Source organism: Python bivittatus, unplaced genomic scaffold (genome assembly GCF_059951505.1).
Source record: "Python bivittatus isolate LINGU-HERP-01145 unplaced genomic scaffold, Pbiv_v1 ctg000240_np1212, whole genome shotgun sequence".
In the NCBI taxonomy this organism is placed as follows: Eukaryota; Metazoa; Chordata; class Lepidosauria; order Squamata; family Pythonidae; genus Python; species Python bivittatus.
Window position 1 is genome coordinate 709,816 of NW_028277051.1, and position 21,299 is coordinate 731,114.

Sequence of the window (21,299 nt, forward strand, 5' to 3'; positions counted from 1 at the left end):
CTGCGTTGCACCCCCTCCCCTCCTTCCTATACCTCAGTGAATTGGGAGCCTAATGTTAGCTGGCTGTTGTGGACTTAAACTACGTTTTACCCCTCGTCGCCTTCTGACCCCCTCCTTGCAATGCCCCCGCCGCTGCCTGTCATTTCCGGGGGCCCTCCTCTCTTCTGCCCTCCACGGGACCCAGGAGGGTGGCAAAGGGAGGCCTTGCCTCGACTCTCAGCCTCCCCCTGCTCTGCAGCTGCCAGGGGCTTGGTGGCGAGACGACGGAGAGATGGGGGCTGCCTGCCCATGCAGACGGTGCCGCGGGTCAGAAGCCAGACATGCTTTGCCCAGAAGGGCCTTGCGCGGAACCCGTGGCGGCAGAGCCCTTCTCTTCCTTTTCCCCCCAAAGCTGATTTCGTTCTCTGATCCTGTGGTGTTTTTTCCTTGCCCCAGATCCCTGGTCGAGTGTGGCAATGGTTTCCTTGCTCCAGGACCAAGCGAGTATTACGTTTCCTTCCTTGGATCCTCTGGAGAGCGACCCATGCGGTGACCGAATGCAGGCCTGCGAAGAGTCAGGATCCCCTGCCCGGCAGGTAAGGCTTGCTGCTTTGCCTCTTTTCCAGACTGTACAGTGATGGAAAGCGGGGGGCCCTTTGAGCTAGCTAGCCAGCCAGCCAAGGCAGGTGCCATGGCCCACCCCAAGAAGCGGAGCCCTCCGCCCTTCCTCTGAGCCGGAGAGGATGACGGGGTTGCTGTAGGCGGGACATTTGGGAGAGCTGGTGGGGAGGGTGCCCTCTGGGAACCAAGCGGGGTGGTCCCGGGTGGTGGAACATGACCAAAGGTTTTGGCACTGCCTGACCCTCCCGCAGTTGAAATAAGCCCTCCCCCTGCTCCAAAGGAATTGTTTCCCCAGGTTTCCACCCCCCAGGACTGTGGGAGATCATGCAGCCTCCTCCAAAGAGGAAATACGTGGCGTCCTTCTGTTCTGCAGCCACATGGCGGAAGCAGGACTTTCAGGCAAGGGGGCCTGACAGAGGCCTCCAGGTGGTGGGAAGAGCTCTGTGCAGCTGGACCGAGTGTCCAGGTCAACAGGAAGGAGCCCCCGGCTGCTCTAAAGAACGCTGGGCATCCGAGCACTGGGAGAGGTCAGCTCCTGCTGGGTCAGAGGGGGTCTCACTCGGGGCTCCTTTCCCCTCACTTGCCTTGCTTCAACCGGCAGTCCCAGGGATGGACCCAGTCCCATCAGCGTGTGGCCATCAGGGTCCCTTTGGGGGCAGGTCCATCCGAAGGACCAGAGAGCTTCTGGGGGCCCTTCACACACCAGCATGGCTCTTCCCCACAGGAGCATCCAGGGTTCCACTGCCAGCCATCTGATGGACGCCGCCGGCCAGAGAGAAACCCTTCTGGATCCCCCTCGAGCTCCTCCGGTGCCTCTTCTCCATCCCCCGAGCAGCTCTATGCCCGGTTTCCAGCAGGCCAGCCCATACCCCCGGAGACAGCTGCCTACAAGGTCCCTTCGCCGGCAGAGTTGTTCAGGCGCTCCAGCTACGAGGAGAGAGGCCCCTCTGGCCGCTTCCCCAGGAACGCTCTCCGGACCCCTTTCCACCCTTACAAGAGGCAGTTCCTGGAGGAAGCCTTCCCTGAGGCCCACCTGGCCCTCGTGCTGGAGGCCGGGCTGCCCCACGCTGCTGGCCAGGAAGGCTTTGAGGAGATGGCTGGCCTGCCAGGGACCAGAGAGGCCGCCGAGGGGTTTCCTGCACATCTTCCCCACCTCGGCCCAGAACCAGCCTGGAGCAATGGGCTCCAGTACAATAGTCTGGGGCAGGAACCCCATATCCAGCAGGCCATGGTGAGTCCTCTTGACTTTCAGCCGAAAGCGTGTCTCTCGGGGAGCCCCAAGAGCTGGGGAAGATGCTCTCAGCCTTCCTGGTCCACCCTTGCGGCCTCCAGCAGGCCTGGAGCTCAGCTTCCTTCATCCCCCGTGGGAATCAGCTTCTCACCCCCCCACCCCACCCCAGAAGACTCCCTCCCTCTGCCCCCCAGCTGCTGAGAGTGGTAGAGTGCAGGAGACTGGAGACGTTTCCTATTCTTTCTATGGACTTAGCCATTTTTCCCCACAGCATTTGAAACCTGTTTCCAACTCTGGTTCACAATATTCCTGGTGTGGAATAATCTCCTTTTGACACTGTTTCTTGGGTTGATATTTGAATGATAGTTGAGATGATAATTGAAGGACGGGGTGGAATAGAGTCCCCCAGATTGGGGAGGGGGGCAACTTCATTTCCGATTCCAGAGGAAACACAGCCAGGACCTGGGTACCCCCTGCTGGAAACGGGGGAAGCTTAGCTGGGCACCTGCTCCTTCTGGCTCGTCAGGTGCCCGTGGGTCCTGGAGGGCCCTTCCCGCCCCTTGGGACCAGGCCAGTGAAACGAAGCTAGACTTTCTGTGTGGCGAGGAGGGGTCCTCAGGATCTCTTTTGTGAATGGGGTGGGGGCATCTCCCCCAACCCCCGTGTGCAGTGCTCCTGACCTGGGCTGGGCCAGCAGGCATTTGCTCTGATGCGAACCCAGAACCTGGAAGGGTGGTTGCCCCCAATCCTCTCCGTGTGGACTCCACCCAACAGCCCCCTCTTCCAATCTCAGCCTGCCTCTTTTGCAGAGAGGCAAAGAATCCGGCTGGGCTGAACACAGCCACTGAGTCATCGTAAACTCCGAGCAGAGAATGACAGTTGGCAAGCCATCCTGACGCGCTGGGCCTTCCACCCAGGGAGGGGAAGAGCAAAGGGAAAGACGTGCGTGTTCATGCCGGAGCTCCGGTTGTGTTTCACCGGAGAGGGACCGCTGGTCTGTTCCAGCTCCAGGCCTTGGAGCAAGACTGGGCAGAGTAGCTGTGAGGAGAGGGGAGCTCCTTGGCCCTTGACCCAGGGTTTGTCAGTGCCGGATCGGGGCAGCAGCTTGGAGGGGGCGGCCTAAAGCCAGCAGCTGAGGCTCCTCTTGGGGTCAGTGCAGAGGAGTGTGGAAGGGCCTTGAAGAAAGCCTTCAACAGCCATCAGGCAAACACCAGCTCAGCCCCAAAGGGAGGAGCGAATGGGAAAGGAACTCAGGATTGCCCTGCCTTGATGCTCTTTGGTCTAAGCAGCGGGGAGAGGGAATCTGTTGTTCTCCCCTGCAACAACAGAGCTCCAGCAGTCCGTGCGGCTGTCTCCTGACCTCGCCTGCCTGACCGTTAGGTTGGATAGCAGGGATTACAAGCCAAAGGATTAATAAACACTCTGATGTTCTGACCTGGAGATGATTAAAAAGAGCTTCTAATTGCTTAATGAGCAGCATGAAGCAGAACCACTGCTGTGCTGAGGCTGTCTGTCTCCTCCCAGAAGTTCTGCAGGTGGGCTGGGGGAAGATGGCTCTGACAGCTTCAGGCCCCAGATCAGTCACTGTATCTGCAGGGCATTTTGCAACCAAATGGGCCACCATGACATGTTCAGGCTAACGGGGACTTGGCCACGCTGCCTTCAGAATAACTGATCTGGAGGGGTCAGATCAAAATAAGGGAATCTGGAGGGGTGGGGAGCACCCTTGGAGACCACCTGGTTCAACCTACTACTCCATGCAGAAAAGCCAGGGTTGGCGCATTCCCTCCCCAGCAGAGGCCTCGGAGGCCTCAAGAGTTCCCAGGCCTTGGCTCTTGATTAGGACACTGAACTGCTATCACCATTAAGGTATTTCTTCTGCACCCATCTTGCCCCCAAATCCAGCCAAACCAAGTTCAAAAAAGGTGAAGAAACATTGTCCTGCCTATCTGAAGAGGTTCTGAGAACATCAGTGGGGTGCTGGTGGAGCCACAGCTGACCCATGTATGTCCCATTCCCAGGGTAGTACCGTCTTTCCTTCCAAGGCTGTGCAAGACAGGCCTCCATGTCGCCTGTTCCCAGGAAAAGAGAGCTGGTCAAAGCAGTGGGGAAACCCAAGCCCCAGGGTTTTCTCCCAGCCCCAGGGCCTCTGCAGTCCCACTGACACCATTTCCACCCTAATCCAGGATAAGCCCTTGTGTGAATAGGGAATGCAGGCGGTCAGGGCTGAGAACAAAAGGGGGGCCAAGCAGTGAAGTTAGTCTTGGGATGGCAGATGGGCACAGCACTGCAAGAAAGGGCAGGGGGGCACTGATCCCTTTATGGGCCCTCTTGGCTGAATGAGCCTCAGACCACCATAGAACAGATGTGGTAGTAAATGTCCCTAAACCTGCGAGCAAGAGCAGTGGTTGATGGAGGCCAAGAAGCAGAGTGGGCTTCCTCCGTGCTGCGGGGCCCAAGGCCTCTGCCTGGTGGGTCTGGGGAGCCCAGCCGGGTCAGTCCCCCACTTCTGCAATTCTCTGGCCAGCGCAGCCTTGGGAAGAAGAAAGAGGACTCGGTCCTTTGGGGAGACAGCGTGGGCCCTAACGTTCTCATCCCCCCAGGAGGCAGATGCCAGGCTGAAGACACCCCCCCTGGAGGAGCAGCCCAGCCTCTCCTGCTACCAGCCTCACGGACTACCAGGGTACTGCGCCTCGCACCCCTTCCACCAGGTAAGGGCAGAGCTGGAGGTGGTGCCCTGGGCCAGCTTGGGGTTCCAGGGAAAGCCTTGGTGCCCGTTTGAAGTCCGTGCCCGGTTCCTTTGGAGGCCCTTTCTGCCTCTTGCGTCTTGGAAGTTGGCTTCCAAGCACTGGGGTGGGGAGGGGGGTCCCTCACTGCTGCCGTCCCCAGATCCTTTGGACTGATTGCTATTTTTGTCTGCACGGCCTTCCCCAAGTCGGTGTCTTCGGGATGTCCTGGGTTTCAACTCCCGTAATTCCCAGGGGGCAAGCCAGGGCTGTCCTGGCTGGGGATTATGGGCCAGGAGAGCAACACTTTTGTAGGGCAACAGGTTGGGGAAGCCTGCTCCAAAACACATGGGCAAGTAGGTATCAGCGGCTGGGGTAATACGGAATGGCCTTGGGCCACCCCCACCCGCCTGAGACCATCACATCTCCCCTGATTATCTGCTGCCCCATCAAACTGTTGTCCCTCCCGAGTTACCGCTGGCAGATGCCAGCCACCGAAGGGCCAGGGGCTGCTTTCAGGGCTCCCGGGGCCACCCCTCCCCGTCTTCATCATACTGCCCACAGATTTGCAGAGCTGGAAGGCATCACTTGGGCCATCAAGTCCCCAAGCGGGCTTTGGGCAATGCGGGATAAGATGGCTCGAAGTCATGTGCCCCAACTTTAGCCGGCTTAACCAAGGAGCTGGGCTCAAATGTGGCAGAAGCCGCTCAGATGCTGACATGGCACAACCTGAAGAGAGCCTTTGTCGCAACCAGAATGGCACCGTGTGACCGGTTGGTCGTCCTCAGTCAGTGGGAGGTGTGATCCCCTTTTGCGCCCCGCCAGTTTAAGCCCCGTGCTTTCCCCCCTCCCTTTCCCACATTACAGCAAATGTTTGGCTCTGCACTTTGTAGCAACCGGGGGCTCTTTTCATAACTGATGTCTGCACTGACTGTTGGAAAATGTTTGTTTGTTTGATTGATTAATGTGCCATCAAGTCAGTGTTGACACTTAATGAGCGCATAGATTCTCTCCGTGAAGTCAGTTGGCTGAGATGGGTGGCTATAGAAATTGAATAAATAAGTGAATAAATAAATAAAAATGATCTGCCCTAACCTGGACTTTCAGGTGTTCCAGCGGTGCCCCGTTGCTGCTGTAACTGACTCCTTCCACCTGCTGGCTGTCCTCTCCCTCTCTTTCCTTCCACCTTTCCCACCAAAATGTTTAATCCCACAAATTAGAAACTAGACTTCAGCTGATGCGGCCAAAATTGCACTGGCCTTTTTTGAACTCCTATTACAGCGCTGGGTCACATTCAACTGGCAAGCCAAGATTTTTTTCACAAGTGCCTTTACCAAGCCAAATGAACGGGCTCGAACTGTCATATTCTGGACACATCACGCAAAGACCCAGCGTCCTTGAGCAGCCCGTAATGCTGGGAAGGGCGAAAGGAAAGAGAAGCAGAGGATGACCAGAACCAGGTGGATGGACTCCCTGGCAGGGGTGATGGGTGCACTGTGGGCGGACCTGAAGAGCCAGGCTGGGGAAGGGTCCTCCAGGAGACAGGAGAAGAAGGCCTGTCTAGGTGGCATCTATATTACGTGCCGTTAAGTTGACCCAGACTTGATGGCACAGAATATAATCAATCAATCAATCATTCAATCAATCAATCAATTTCCCATCCTATACTTGTGCAGTTAAGTATTGTTTCCTGAGTGAAGAACTTTGAATTTGTCTTTTAAATGAAATTTCATTCTGTAACTTCCAGCCCATTTCCATCAAGATTTTGAATTTTATTTGTGTCTTCCAGGGCACTGCCTATTCCCTCCCAATTTTGAGCCACCTGCAGCTCTGATAAGCATCTCATCCACCTCTTCATCCAAATCATTAATAAAAATACAGAATAGATGACTTGGGGTTGATCTTTGCTGTGCCCCATTCAGTATGTCTCTCCAATTTAATGAGGAATCATTGATGATTTTTTTTCAGGATAATTTTTGAGTCAGAGCTGTGTAGTCACTTAATTAATTCTGCTAATCAGCATGTCATTTAGTACTTTGTCAAATGCTTTGCTGAAATCAAGGTATATTATATCTATAGCGTTTCCATAATCCATTAACAGACGTTACTCACTCAGAACATGAATCTGGCAAGATTTGTTCTCCAAAAAGCCACGCTGTAAATTCTAATAATGACCACATTGCTTTCAGGTTCCTTATAGAGTGATCTCTTTATGGCGCACATGCTTAGAAGCTTGCTAGTTATCAATATCAGATGGTTTTGTAGTTTGTTCGAACATCTTTTTCCTCCAATCCAGCAGGATCCATGGGGAGGGGGTCAAAACAGGCAAGATGGAGGTCATGGTGATGCAATTGAAGCCTTCTTCCCTTTGAAAGCGCATGCCACGTTGGCGCACGCACAGAAGGGGCGGGGCCTGGGTCCCCTTGCCGCAACCACCTCCTGCCTGCTTTGACCCTCCCCGGAAATGCCACTCTCCGACCATCTCCCACTTGGCAGGGTTTCCCCAGGATTTCTCAGGCCGTCAGCTGATTCCTTCAGCTCCCTGGCACTGGAGAAACCTTTCTTTCATTAAGGCTCATTAAGGGAGGAATTTCCTGACCGTGCTTCTACCGGTCTCTAGCTTTCATCCTAACCTTCATCGTGCTGTTCAGTTTTCTGGCCGAAGAAGACTGAAACACACCCGGAGGCTTCTGGCACCTTCCTTCTTTGCGGAGCAGCCGGGATGCTGAACACAACCCTGTCTGACAGCCTCGTCTGAGAATCCTGAGCTTTGGCTTCTCTCTGTTTCCAGTGGGGGTCCAGGGCACCCTAAAACAAGCCCCCAAGCTCCTTCTGCTGGGACTGTCACAGGGTATGGCCAAAAAGCCAGCTTGGCCGCCCCCATGGAGGATCACACCTACCACACACATAAAAAACAGGTGGATAGCCAGCGTCTTGACTTCTTTGACCTCCCCCTGCAGACACCCCTGACTCCCGCGACTGAATCTTCTACTGGTTGGCTTGTGGTGTGATGCGTGGCCCTGAATCGTGCCTTGCTCCCTTCGGCTCTGCATGACCCGCCGTGGCTCCCTGAGCTCTCTCCCTGGCCCCACGATGATCTGGGGGGCTGGCTTGGGCCCCGTTTCCTTCAGCATGGAGGGGTGGCCCCACTCCCTCCCTTTGGCTGCTTCACCCTTCCTGTGCCAGGGACCTTCATGCCCCTTTTCGGAGGAGGCCGGCGGCTCCTTGCCTTCCAAGGGACCGGCAGCTTCTCCCAGCGCCCAAGAGCCGGTCACTTCCTCATTTCTCCGTGGGGGAAGAATCCGGAGCTGGCTCAGCCGCAGAACTGCCTTGTGGCTGCCCCTCCCCAGCTGCCTGCCAACCGTGGCTTGCTAATGCCAGCCTTGCCTCGTAAAAGTTTCAAAAGCCGGGCATCACTGGGCTGCTGCTGCCTGTCCTCCTTCCCTAAAAAAAGAGGTGAGAACAGCGAAACCAATAAAAGCAAATAGCCTTCAGACTTCTGGGGCCCCTCCTGGTGGCCTCTGCCGGCTCCTCCCAGGGACGCCAAGGAGACACCGAAGCCAAGAAAGCCAAGCTCCCAACCCTGGCAGGCCAGCCAGGCGGGGTGGCAGCCCCAGGGCGTCCCTGGGAGCATCAGGGTCAAAGCTGGCTTGCAGGGACAAGGGGGGCTCCGGGGGGCTGTTCCGGAGCAGGGCAACCCAGGGCCAGGTTCTCTGTGACCAGTGGCTGCCTCTCACAGGGGCCTCTGGGAAGCATCCAAGCGGGAGGCCGGGCCCCGGGCCCCTGCTGTCCCTGGAGGGCGGAATCCAGACTCCACAGCTAGACGGGTAGCTGGTGCGTCCAGGAAAGGGGAGCCAGGCCAAGGGATCACTGTCCAACTGCAGCTTAGACGTTTGGACGTTTTCTCTAGCCTTCTGCCAAACTTCGCCTTCCGGAGCTTCAGTCCGCTCTTCCTGGAGCGAGAGGGCGCAGCGCTTGGCCGCGCGTGCACGAGCCCCTTCCAGGCGCTGGGCGGCCTTCGTCCTCCTCCGTCACCCCCCTTCTCCTTTCCCAGCCTGATGAAATGGGAGCGGAGGGTGCCCATGGATGCCCTCGGAGGTCCTCTGGTTTCTTTGAGTGGGACGGACGTCCCTGCCGGGCCCTTTCCAGACACGGAGGGAGCTGTTGCAGGAACCTGTCCTGAGGGCGCCAGGTTGGGGACAGCTATACGAGAGCAGGCGGCTGAGAGACAAACGCCAAGAGGGAGCAGAAAGGGGGAATTGGGTTCCTTCTTTAAACCTTGCAGGGTTTGAGAAGCCAAGACAATCTTCCCACAGCCAAGTCTTTTAATTCCTGACACGGACCTTTAAAAAGGCTGGTCGCTTGATGAGCATCTGACCATAAAGGTTTCTTGCACTGAGTTGTTTCGACAGCAAAGCATATTTGTAGCTCAGGGCTGAATTGGGGTTTTGGTCTTCCCCGAAACAGCTGTTTGAAAATAACCAAGCTCAGGGAACACCAAGAACCCAACTGAGCTGTTTTAATGACTACAATTTTGATATTGCTGTATTATTGTCGGTCACACAGTGAGCCAGATGCTTAGGCGGGATCTGGCATTTTTATCTACCCATCGAGTCCTTCCCAAGGTCTTGTTCGATGGTGTTAAAGGCATCGTCGCAGGATGGAAGCTGTTCCAAGTAAAGCCGCCTTTTGCAATGGACAGGTGGTGATTTGGTCAGTGCCGATGGCCTTCCAGGGGTGCTCCAGGTGTTTTGGGATGGCACCCGAGGTGCCTATTACTACTGGGACTTCCTTTTGCCGCAGTCGTTCTACTTCTATTCGCAGGTCTTTGTATCTTGTGACTTTCTCCAGTTCTCTCCCTTCTCTTCTGCTGCCTCCAGGCATTGCAGTGTCCATATCCAGACCTTTTTGTCTTTCTTGTCAACAACTGTTAAGTCTGGGGCGTTGTGTGGCAGGGGCTGGTCTGTCTGGATTCTAGAGCCCCCGAGCGCTTCGGCCTCTTCGTTTTCGATCACTTCGTCTGTTCTGGGGTCCCACCAGTCCTTGCTGGCAGCCCAGTGGCATTTCTTGCAGGTATCCCAATGTGTCACTGTGGCCACTTTGTCATGCCGTTGTTGTTGTTGTTGTTATTCCTGGTTGAGAAATGGAAAGTTGATAGAAAATCCTGGAGAAAGGCAGGGGAACGGCACTTCCCTTCTGCCACCTGGAAGGACGTGCCCATGAAGGACGAGGGCACCCTTGACTCAGAGGAGCCTCCTGTCACGCCAGCGAATGTTGTGCTAGGTTTCTGCTCCGGCTGGGCGTGGAAGGAAGAGAGCCACGTTGCTCTATTCTGGCCCAAATCAGAAGGAATCGGATCACGCCTTTTCAGGCTAACCAATGTTATTAAAAGGCATAAGCTTTGTAAGCCGAAAAGTGTGGCTAGACTCCTTTGTATTTCCAGTTAACACAGACCGACGTAGCTCTGTCTTCCGTGTCCCGCTGGAACAGAACCCTAAGGTTTCAGACCGGAGGGGAAAACAACTGAAAATAATGTTTAAATATTAAAATAAGGGAAAGGAAAAGGGCGTAAAATACAGTTCCTCTGTTGTTCTTGCAAGAGGCAGACCAGCCTGAACTATCCAGAGCTTTGCTCTGCCCCTTGGGGAGCAGAGCCCCCCCCCAGAGGAAGGCCGTGCTGCATCTCTTCTCCTGTTCTGTTTTCAGTACCTCGCCAGCAGCAGCTACCCGGTCCCGCTCCTCTCAGCTCCCCACCACCCCTACCAGAGGTTTGCACCGCCTGGCCCCCAGCAGCTGTCACCGCCATCCCTGTTTCCAAAGCCCATCTACTCTTACAGGTACGCGTTCCCCACCGCCTTCCTCCCGGCTGCTCCAGCCACCTTGGCAGGCCCACCAGGTTTTTACTCCCAGCTGGGGCAGGAGCCTCCTTGGGAACATCTCTCAGCTCCCACAACAGGAGGGGGGTGAATTGGAGAAGTATCTGCTACAAGTGACAACAGGTGTGTACATGCACCGACACACAGACCCCCACAATTCTTGCAAAATGAAAAAGGGCTGCCCCAACAATGGCGGAAGAATGAGCCATGGCTCTCCGGGGCAGAGGCTCACCGATCCCAACTGAAGGGCAGATTGTGTAGGAAATGGGGGAAAGAGAGTGGGCAAGGATCTCATGGCTTTGCCGAGAATCAACTCTGTGCGCCTGTAGTGCTATGTGGGAATGACCTTGGGAGACAGGGGGAAGAGGCACAGACTAGGCAACGGTCAGATAAGAGGCGGCTGAGGCCGCAGAAGGAATAGGAAAGTGGCAAACATCTCAGAAGGGAGGGTCCCTTCTGAGACATTGGCCAAGCCCCCATTCCTTGCTAAGATGGCCTCGCTAACTGTGGTTTGTTCTCTCTCTTCTGCAGCATCCTCATATTTATGGCGCTCAAGAACAGCAAAACTGGGAGTCTGCCCGTCAGTGAGATTTACAATTTCATGACCGAACACTTCCCTTACTTCAAGGTGAGCTCCCCCACCCCTGGCGCTTCTCCTCCTCAGCAGAAATATAAACATGCCGGGGGAGGAGGGCACAGTTCAAGGAGTGCCAGCAGGGGTCAAAGAAGTCAAGAGGGGGGCCACAACTGCGGATCGAAGCCCTGCCCTTCGTGTACGTACCACATGTTAAAAAGGCACGGGACTTTGACCACGTCGTCATGAGCACCATCCTGACCCCCTCGAGCCAGCTGCAGGGGCAGAAAATTGGTGTTTTTGTGGGGTGTCTGCAAATCAGTGGATGAGCCACGGAAAGGCCTTTGCAATAGAAGCAGGATTCCTAGGACGGAATGGGAAAAGCCTATTGCTGGGAGGGGACTTTGGGCAGTCCGTCGCTGCCCGGCCCTGCTCAGTTCAGGAGGCCGGGCAGAAGGCCAGCGGGCAGCAGAGTCCCGGCAAGCCCTGCTCTGCCTCTGCCCACCAGGCTGCTTTTGGACGTAGGCCTGGCGCTCTTCTAAAAGAGCGCTAAGCCCGCGTTCAGAAGGAGCCTGGCAAGGTGCCTGCGGCTTGTGTCTCGGGCCACCGACCCCCGCCATGGCATCCGCCTCCACTCACCCAGCCCTGCCCCCCACTGGTGAAGGAGGGACCGCTGGTGCTTGTTTCTCCCAGCAGCAGATGACGCTCGCTCGGTGGGAGGGGAGGCAAACTCGGGGGATCCCCCAACGCCTGCCTTTACTCCTCCCCACGTTGACACCTCAAAGACAGCAGCGCTCCTGAGGGAGGGAGAACAGGAATTGTGGAGGCAGCACAAAGTGCGCCAGCCTGCTTTTTGGCTGGTGGATCGCACTTTGAAAAGGTGTCTGCCCAGGTCTTCTTTCTCCATGGCACACGCGTGTGTAAACCCTGTCTCTCGGCGGGCCTTGAGTGGCTCTGCTGTTCTTCCTTCCAAGCTCCCAGAGAGCAGCGCCAAGGGGTGGAGGAGCAATTAACAGGCGCGAGAAGAAAACACGCAGGGCTGGGGAAAACACCCCAATGACACAAGTCGGCTTCAATTAATGCTTCCTGGCTGCCACGGCCCTCGCAAGGGTGCTGGTGATGCAACCTGGTCCTCTCCCGTCAGAGCAGCCCAGATCCACTCCTACGCCCGGGAGCCTCTTTGAACCACCCATCCCTGTTCTCTGGCACTGGCTGGAAAGAGGCGTTGCGCAAGAGGCCGTCGCTGTCTGAAGATGAAGCGGTGGTCACCCGCTCGGGGCGCCGAGTGAGCGACAGGCAGAGGGTGAACATGAGCTGGCACCCGGCTTCTCCTCCCTGGGCCCACCCCTCTCCGCCGCCGAGGTCTGGGGGGCCCGGACAGCTGGCGGTGGCTGGCGTAATGCCAGGCTGCTGTGGCTGTGCACGCAGAAAGGCAGACAGAGGTCAGGCCGAGGTTTGGTGACTGGGCATCGGCAGCCAGGCCAGGCGCCCTTCTGCTTGGCCTCGACCGTTTCCTCTCTCTTGAGGTTCTCCCAACCCTGCTATTTTGCCCGGTTCTTTGCTGCACAAAGGATCCCAAGGCAGAGGCAGGACGCTGTTCCTGCAGAAGGCCAGAGAGCACTTCTGGGCACCGGCTGGGGGGCTCAGACCCCCTCCCTCTCTGGCTTCTTGTCCAGACAAGATGGCATCTCTCTGCCGGGGAGCATGCCAGCAGCCGGAAGGAGGGGATGCTCCCTTTGCCTGCAGGAGGCCCCCCTCCATCCTCTGCTCTTTCGGTTCAGTCTACCCCAGCCTCGGCCCCAGCAGCCTCCGGCGCTCCCTGCGGCTGGAACAGCCCAGGAGGGCTGCAGCCAACTCAGGGCCACAGAGCCGGGCAGCTCCTCTGATCCCGCCCAGTGGTGCAGCAGCAGGCCTCGAATCCTAGGATGCGATGGTGGAGGCAGCAGAGAACCCCCCTGGGCAGTGCAGGAAGGTTTTTTCCTCCACTTCCCAGTCTGGCCTACGCTCCTGGGACTTCCTGCTGGTCTCCCATCCGATTACTACCTGCTCAGACCCTGCTGAGCTTTTCCAAGATCCCGAAGGCGCTTGCCTCCTGCCGTGATCTTTGGGAACGACTAGAGGCTAAATCTTACCCTCTGAGACCTCACCCTAAAGGAGGACCATGTTGGCAGCCGGCCTTCCTTCTTTCTGAAAGCGTGCCAAGGCCCCACCCTTCTTGAAAAAACCTCTGGGAATCTCTGAAGGGCACCGCTAGCCACCCCTCCCTTCCTGGGGCTGAGCGCGGTGCAGAAACGTCCAATTATCCGGCCGAGGAGGATCCGGGCAGCCGTAATCCTGCCTTCAGAGGGCCCGGGACAGAAAGCGAGCTCTGCCTGCGGAGGGCTCCCCTTGAAGCCAACATGGCTTTGTGAGGGCAGGGGGCAGGCAGGGCTTGCTAGGCGAATTCCCCGAGGAGAATTAATTGGTTCCTCCAGGCATGGGAGAGAGCGATCGGCAGTTTGATGCTCAAGTGGAAAAGGGAAAACCTAGCCCGCAGACCGTCCCTTTGGGGAGAAATCCTCAGTCAGCCAGAGGCCACGAGGACGAAGCAAGCTGATTCCCCACTGACTTTTGGCAAAGCATAAAGCCAGCATGAGACAGGAGGAGGGGGTAGAAATGGGCCATTTTGCAGAAAGGAGGGTACGGTGGGCTGAAGGGGAGCCCAGCACGCTGCCTCCCTCTGCCGCAGGTCCCGCTCGGGCTCTCCAGAGGCGAGCCGGGGACCCCGAAGGGAGCGTTTCTGCACTGCTTGACGGAAGGAACCCTCCCATCTTCTGTTGCCCGGCTCTCGCACGACGCTGCGCTGGGTGCATCGGGTTAACCATGCCAAGTCTTGGAAGGGCTGATGGCAGAATAGCCACGAGAATGCCTGAAACAACTGAGCTCTGCAGAATCCTGCAAGGACTGGCAAAACTGCAGCCTTGTCCACTGGAGCGTGGCCCATTAAAGTTCTCAGAATACAAACCACGTTTCAGTAAGCATTTGTTTACCCAGAAGAAGGCCTGGGATCAGCAAGCATGGAAGAGAGATGGGTTCATGCGTACAAAATTACCGCATCTGGAAAGGGATAGGCTCCCCCCGGCCCCCAAGAAGGGGGAGAGGAAGAGAGTGAAGAACAGGCTTTGTGCTCCAGACCAGGCCTGTTGCCTCCCAGGGCTCACCCTGGAAGAGAGGAGGGAGCTGGAGGGCAGAGGCCTTCGCCCCCCCCAGCCGAAAAGGGCTCCCACAGTAGAAGGTGGATCTCAGCAAGTGGAGATCTCTGGCTGACTTTGGATCTGGAAGCTAAGCCGCATTGAGCCTGGTTAGTCGTTGGATGGGAGACCAGCAGGGCTGTGAACTCGGATCAGACTGCCTTGCGAGGCAGCTTACGTGCAGGCAAGTTGGCACTCAAGACCCCAGGAGGCCCGTGGGTTGGGGGGAGGTTCAGTCCTTCCTGTTCGTGTTCCCAGCAGGGCTTGGAGGGGAGAAATTGCTGTCAAAGTGCAATCCCTGTTTAAAAGCACAGGACCCAAAAAGGGGCGTCCCAGGATTACGCATGACCCATCAGCCAAGCTGGCCTTTGACTCCGGGTCCCCTGAGCCTTTGAACTCTTTCAGCTGCCCACCCCTACTGGGAACAACCAGCCTGTTGACGCTCCTCTGCACTGGAACAGCATTAAAGCACGGCCGGAAAACGAGGAAAGTGGAGGAATTCGGTAACCTGGTGAAAGCAGCTTCCAGCGGAGCCGCGGGGCGCCCTTCACCGAGAAGCAAATGACGACCCCCTCACTCTGTCCGCCAGCGTCTTCCAGAGGAACTGGGCTCGCCCTCCAGAGCTCCCGAGAGTAGGGCAAGAACCAGCAGCTGGCAGCTTTACAGCAGAAGATCCAAACTCGGAAGGAGGAGGAATTTCCAGACTGGGAGAGCCGCGAAGCAGCGGACCCGCCTGCCTCCTGGAGTTGTGGGGCGCCATCCCCGGGAATGTTCAAGCAAACCCTTTGCCTGGGATGGTCTGAGGATTCCTGCCCCGGGTAGGGGGCTGGACTAGAAGCCCCCCGAGGTCCCTTCCAGGGCTTGGATTCTGTGAACAACCTGGAGCGGGTGCCAACCACCTCAGCAGGAAGGGCTGCTGGGCACACCTTTGAAGGCCAGGTCCAGGTCTGTGTTGAACGCGCCCAGAAATGCCAGGCGAATCTTTGCTTGTGGAGCAGGAAGAGGCCTCTCTTGTTAAAACCCCGCCTGGTGGAAGGCGAGGGGAGGAAGGGGCAGTCCTGGTCATGGCTGCCCAGAAGAGGGGAAGGCGAGCGGGCGGTTGCGCACATGGCCTTTCTCTGCACATGCTTGCCACGCTTCTGCATTCAGGCCCCACTGTGGGAAAAGGCATCCCCGCGTTGTGGGCGTGGGCGGATCTCCAGCTGGGGAGCCGGCCTGTTCTCGCCCCACCTTCCCTCGGGGTGACTTCAGACCATATCTGGCTGTTAGTTTTATCCCTCTGCAGCGGCATCGGTCTGCATGCAGGGCGTTTCTCGGGGGGGGGGCAGCAGGATGAGAGACAGCTCCGAGGGAGGGGCCACTTGAGAGTTCGGGGAGGGCTGGCTTGTAGGGGCGGCTGCAACAGGCTGGCGTGGCCTTCCCAAAGTTCGGTTGGCATTCTCTTCCGAGGAACGGCTGGGCAGGAACAGAATAACCGTCAGCTTGCCACGGTCACATTTTCAGGTTTTGGAGTTATGGAGGACTTGAAAGGAAGATTTTGGAAGATTGTTCTCTGAGTGGTTTTGGATTCTTGTAAACTGCCTTGGGTCGATCTGATTGAGAGGTATAAAAGCTGATAGAATAAATTAAGAGTTAATCGAGAGCAGCAGGTTTCTGGCATGGGTGCAAGGTTGGACTGGATGGCCTTTTAGATCCTCCTGTGATCTTTTAAAATGGGAAGCAGCGCTAAGGAAAGTAATAAAACTCTCCTCCTCCAGTGCCAACCTGAAGATCCGGACCAGCCTTAGTTAATTGTTTTAAGCTGACTGGCACTTTGGATCCTAAGCCTTTTATTTTTTTTAAGCATCTTTTTTTGCCGACGAGGGTGACTACTTTCCTACTAATTGGCTGTGTGATTAAGTTTATAGTGAACTTCCCACAGGGGAAGGAGAGCCTTTGTTGATCTCATTAACCAGGAAGAAAACGCATTTTAAAAGGGAGGGGGTGTTTTACAATCTAGGTGTAATTAGCACACCTTGTTCCAGCAAAAACAGCCTTCTGGTTTTGACCTCGACTTAAGGCAGCGCAGTTGGCACGCTGCTGCCGTTCCCAGGGGAAGCCAACGATTTTCCGATCCCCTGCGCGAAGTTGGCAGCCAACCTCCAGGAGCCGTTGGCTGCAGATGGCAGTGAGAGCCAGGAGGCCTTTTGTGCCCGGAAAAGCGGTTTTCTGAGGGCCACTGAGATTTTGCTCAGCCTCCAGGGCTCGCAGCGGGGCAGCGGGTCCTGGGCAGCTGCATTGCCCATGGAAGGGGCCCAGGGTGCCAGGAGACCCCGGAGGCTGGGTCAGGACCTTGGCCTCTCACAGGCCTGGAGGGAGGGCATCAGCGCAACCCCCCACAACCGGTCCGGAAGGGCTGCCGCTGCCTAGGATTCAGCAGGGGCAACGGCCTCCCCCAGCCAGGGCCGCAAGAGCCCCATCCTCTGCTGAGGACCCGTCCTGCGCTCCTTTCCGTCCTGCTGGCCGTGGATCCCCCCCGTTAGCTATGCGCTGGGTGCAGAGGGGGCCCCTCTGTGGCCCTGCATTTGGCTGGACGGCTGACCTCAAGGTCTAGCCTGCGGGAGGGGGAAATCTTCCCTCCCTCTGCATTCCTGTGCCTTGCGTGATTTTATGCCCCCCTCCTGGTCTTCCTTGCCCTTCTTTCTCCCACACTAGAGAGCCCCTGTTGCTGCAGGGGAGCTCCCCACAATGACCTCCGTGTCCCTCTGCTGCCTGTAAAATATCCTTCTTAAGTGCGGTGACCCAGACTCCCCACAGTGCTCCGAGCGGGTCTTTCCATGGGCTTCGTGTGTGATTACGAGGTCGACACCCCATCTCTTCTCAGGGGCCAAAGGCCATGTGCCTGGCACATCGCCCACCCTCCCTCCCTCTGCAGAACGGCTTTAGCTGCAAGCAGTTTGCAGTTCAAAGAATAAACTTTGGGGAGCAAATCTTTAAGTCGAGCCCCTCTGTGTGGGGGGGGTGAAAACAACTTGGGGAGGTCAATTTTTTGGGAATCTGATTTAGCTCATGTAGGCAAAGGGGGAGGGTTGCCAAAACCGCCTCTGCCTGGGCAAGGGCGCTTCAGCAAAGCAGGAGCAGCGTCTGGAGCCACTTCTAAGCAATGGCCAAGCACGTGGGCCCCACAATCTGTAAAAGCGCCCCCCAGTCACAGCAGTTTTATGGGTGTTTTAGGTCTAGTTTTCTTCATGGGGGGGTTGCACACATTCATTTACCGTTTGGGGTAAATGAGGTACTGAAAACATGGAAAACTTCTGCTCTCGAAGCAGGGGCATCTGGGGGGGTCAGCAAAGTCAAGATGGTGGCTGCAATAGCAGACCCATGGCCGCCATCTTTATTTCTTACTCCCCCGTGTATGCTCCTGGTTCTAAGTATCGATACCTGCACGTGGATGGTGAAATAAAGACGCAACCACAGAGAAAGGGGAACAGGAAAATTGCAGTACATTTTACACCGTTTCTTCCCCAAATCACAGCCATTTGAAGGCGTGTTTCTGGTTTGTTGCTCTAGACAGCTCCAGATGGTTGGAAAAACTCAGTCCGCCACAACTTATCTCTGAATAAATGCTTTGAGAAAGTGGAGAACAAGTCTGGCAGCTCCTCGAGGAAAGGCTGCTTGTGGGCCCTCAACCCAGCCAAGATTGATAAGATGCAGGAGGAACTGCAGAAGTGGAAAAGAAAAGACCCCGTGGCTGTCCGGAAAAGCATGGCCAAGCCAGGTAGGGGCTGGCTTCGCGGGACCCCTTCGCAGAGCCAGCCGACCCGTCTGCGCCAGAAGGCCCTGCTGGAAAGCGGCGTCCGAGGGCAGCAGGCTCAGAGGCAGATCAACAGGGCGGGCTGGGCTGGGGGGCGCAGGCTCTCCTGCTTGGCCACCCCAGTTTTGACAGGAGGGGTCTCCCGCTTGGGGCAGGTGGCACAGCAGGAGAGACGGGTCGTCCCCCGTCAGTGCAGTGCCCCTGGTCAGCCTCGTTCCTGCCTCACTGGCCTGGTTGCCAGATGGTTTCCCGCTGGCTGGGGGTGTCCAGGAAGAAGCCGGGGGTTGCTCAAGAGGCATCCTGCAGGCAAAATCAGGATGCCACCATTCAGCACAAAAGATGCGCAGCAGGGCGACAGCAGCTGTTTGCCAAGAACGGTTTGCCTCCCAACCCAGGGACGGCCGGATAGCCCTTTCCCGCGTGAGGCAAAGGGCTTATAGGCAATATGAGGGGAGCGGCAATCCACTGGAACGTCAGGATATGGAGAGGTTCAAGTTAGGGGAAAGCAGGGGATCAGCCAGGCTGCAGCCACAAAGTACAGTAATCCCAATTTTCTGATAAGTACCTCTGGCAATAGCCCACCAGGGAGCTAATCTGGCAATAGCCAACCAGGGAGCTAATCTGGCAATAGCCAATCAGGGAGCTAATCTGACAATAGCCAATCAGGGAGCTAGTTTGGCAATAAACAATCAGGGAGCTAGTTTAGTAATAACTAATCAAGGAGCTAATCAAGGCAATGCAGCAAAAACAGAACACATTCAACATGTAACCCAACTTTCTTTGAATTGTCAGTTAGTTAAGATTCAAAAGACAAAGGTGTTTGCTGTAGAAGTGTAGAAAGCAGTAGGCGGTGCCCCTGCAAAATCTTGGGCCTGGTGCCCCGAGCGTCTGGCCGGTCCTCAGGCTGCCGGGGGAACAAAGGGCCACGAGGGACTTTTCAGCCTAGAAGAAAGGCCAGTCAAGGGGGAAAGGGGAGGAAACGCTGCACGATGCCGAACAGCCCTAATCCTGGGCTGGGTCGTGCAGGGCTGCCCCACGCTGGGCGCTTCCGAGGGGGCTCCGGCGGAGGAGCAGGAGGCGCTGAGGGGCAAGAAGGGGGCTGGACCCACCCTCACGGCCGGGCTCATGGTAGGTCACGGTGCTCCGAAGGGCCGTCTTTGGCTGATGGTCTCTTTCCTTCTTTAGAAGAGCTCGAAACGCTGATAGGCGAGAAGTCGGAACAGCTGCTGGCCTGCAGTCCAGCTGGAGCTGGGGGTCCCTCCGTCTCCGGCCAGATGTCGCTCCAGCAGCTGCCTCTGTGTGAGCCGCCACCCCCCCTCGCCAGCCCCCAACCCCTCACGGCACAGGGAGCAGGGGGGCCGGGCCCACCCACCTCTCACGCCCTCCCCCCAACGCTGCCCCCGGGCACTCACCGCCTTCTCCCTGCTGCAGATGCCCAGAACGGACAGGCAGCCCTGGACTCCCCTCTGCCCGCTCAGAGCCCTCCTGGGTGCGGGATGAAGGCGCACGCGGCATCCCGCCCCGTGCAGGAGATGCTGCTGCTGGAAGGCGACCTCAGCACGGATGTCGATGCCCTGAACCCGTCCCTTACCGGGTTTGACCTCCAAGGTACCCCCTTCACTTTGGACAGACTGGAGGGGCCCCCAAAGTCCGCATCCCAGCCCCGCACGCTTCCAAAATCAAGCAGCGGGGAGCAGCTGAGAGAAGGCGGCACGGCCTGTCTCTGCCTGCCAAGGCCCAGTGGCATCTGGTCTCCCCTGGGCAGGGGCACCACAGGGTATGGTGGCACAATCCAAGCTCTGCTTTTATGTGTGCCGCAGATGCAGGCTGCCCGTCACTCGTTTCTCCTGAAGGGCTATCAGCAAATGCGCTTAGTTCCCGAGTAAGGGTGAGGAGGGCTGACAGAGTCCTCCCGTTCTGAATGCGCCTCCCCCTGCCCCGCCAACCCCCCCTTTCTAATTCTCCGGCCTTTCTGGCTTTCCCTGGAAGGAGGAGGCTGGCAATCCTGGTCCGCTCCTCCTCCACCTGCTCTCGCTTGCCTTCCTCGCAGGGAACCTTTGGGAGGCGCTGAAAGACGACAGCCTGGCGACGGACCCCCTCGTGCTCATCTCGGCCTCCCCGACGGCGGCCCAGGGGGACTTCCCGGCTCCCTGCCCGGTGGATGCCAGCCACGGCGGTGGCAAGCTCCACCCTCCGAGTGGCTCCCAGCACCACAACTTACCTGATGTGCAACTGACCACTCTCTACTCTGCCTTCATGGAGCTGGACACAGGACCGGGCCCCTCCTACCTGAACCCTTCGGGGTCCAAACCTGTCGCTCTAGTTTAAGACACCACATCAGACAGTGGGTTGGGCCACGGCCGAATTGTGCTGAGATCCCGCACGAGGCCGTTTGCTCTGAGTGCCAGCCAGCAAAACCAAGCAAGGCCTCCCAGCAACGGGGCCAGGGAGCCTCCAAACACGCCTAAGTGCCACTTGAAAGCGCCCTGTGGCATCAGCCCCGTGGCCACAGGCAAAGGAATGGCTCACCACAGCCTGAAGGGTCATCAAGAAAACGCTTTGGCTGAAACATGGTCGGAGACACCAGACTAAGGGCCGTATTGGCGCAACCATCTGAACGGAGCCACATGCTGAGACTGGCATTCTGGATGCACTTTTGAAGCTAGCCCGGGAAGGTGGAGGAGGAGGGCCTGGGGGGATGAGGGTCAGCCTTCCCCAGCCGGTGCCGGGAGCTGCCTCGGCTTGGGCGTCGCAAGCCCCAGCCAAGGCAAGGCAGGCTGAGGGCCGGCGCACCAGGAGGGCTCCTGCTTGGGGAAGGCTGGCACGGAGGAAGACTTAGCCCTAGAAGGACGTCACGCTCGCTTGGCCTAGGGAAACCGGCCCCATGCCCAGCGCCTTGGGGTCCACAGGCAGTCAGCGGGCAGGAGGTGAATCTGCTGGCGAGCTCTGTTCTTATTATTTTTGTCGAAAGCATTTTTGGAAAATTTTCTTATTAGCATACACATTAGGAACGTAGAACATTTGACCAAAGTATTCACTCTTCTGGCAATTTTAATCCTACAAAGTCAGAGAAAAAGTAGCTGTGAGACGAGCTTTGAATTGAGGGGCTGAAGAAGGTGGGCCAAATCTTTGGGAATGTAACAGGTCGTGGGGTGAACCTTATTTATGCAAGACACATCTCCAAAGGGCATTTACACCCAAGCTATGCTGCGATTCAAGGCCCATTTATTTGGGAGGAAACCCGGTGAGATGTGCTTCGGGGTGGGCCT

General features: G+C 57.1%; 1 protein-coding gene across 1 annotated transcript; it reads left to right on the forward strand.

The window, feature by feature from the left end:
• Window positions 1-455: 455 nt before the first annotated feature.
• FOXN1 (forkhead box N1) lies at window positions 456-21,299 on the forward strand. The gene is made up of 9 exons (XM_007442974.3): window positions 456-575; window positions 1,325-1,831; window positions 4,435-4,542; window positions 10,264-10,394; window positions 10,965-11,061; window positions 17,787-17,994; window positions 19,216-19,329; window positions 19,462-19,638; window positions 20,081-21,299. The coding sequence occupies exons 1-9, from the start codon at window positions 456-458 to the stop codon at window positions 20,356-20,358; spliced, it is 1,740 nt and encodes a 579-aa protein (XP_007443036.3). The 3' UTR covers window positions 20,359-21,299.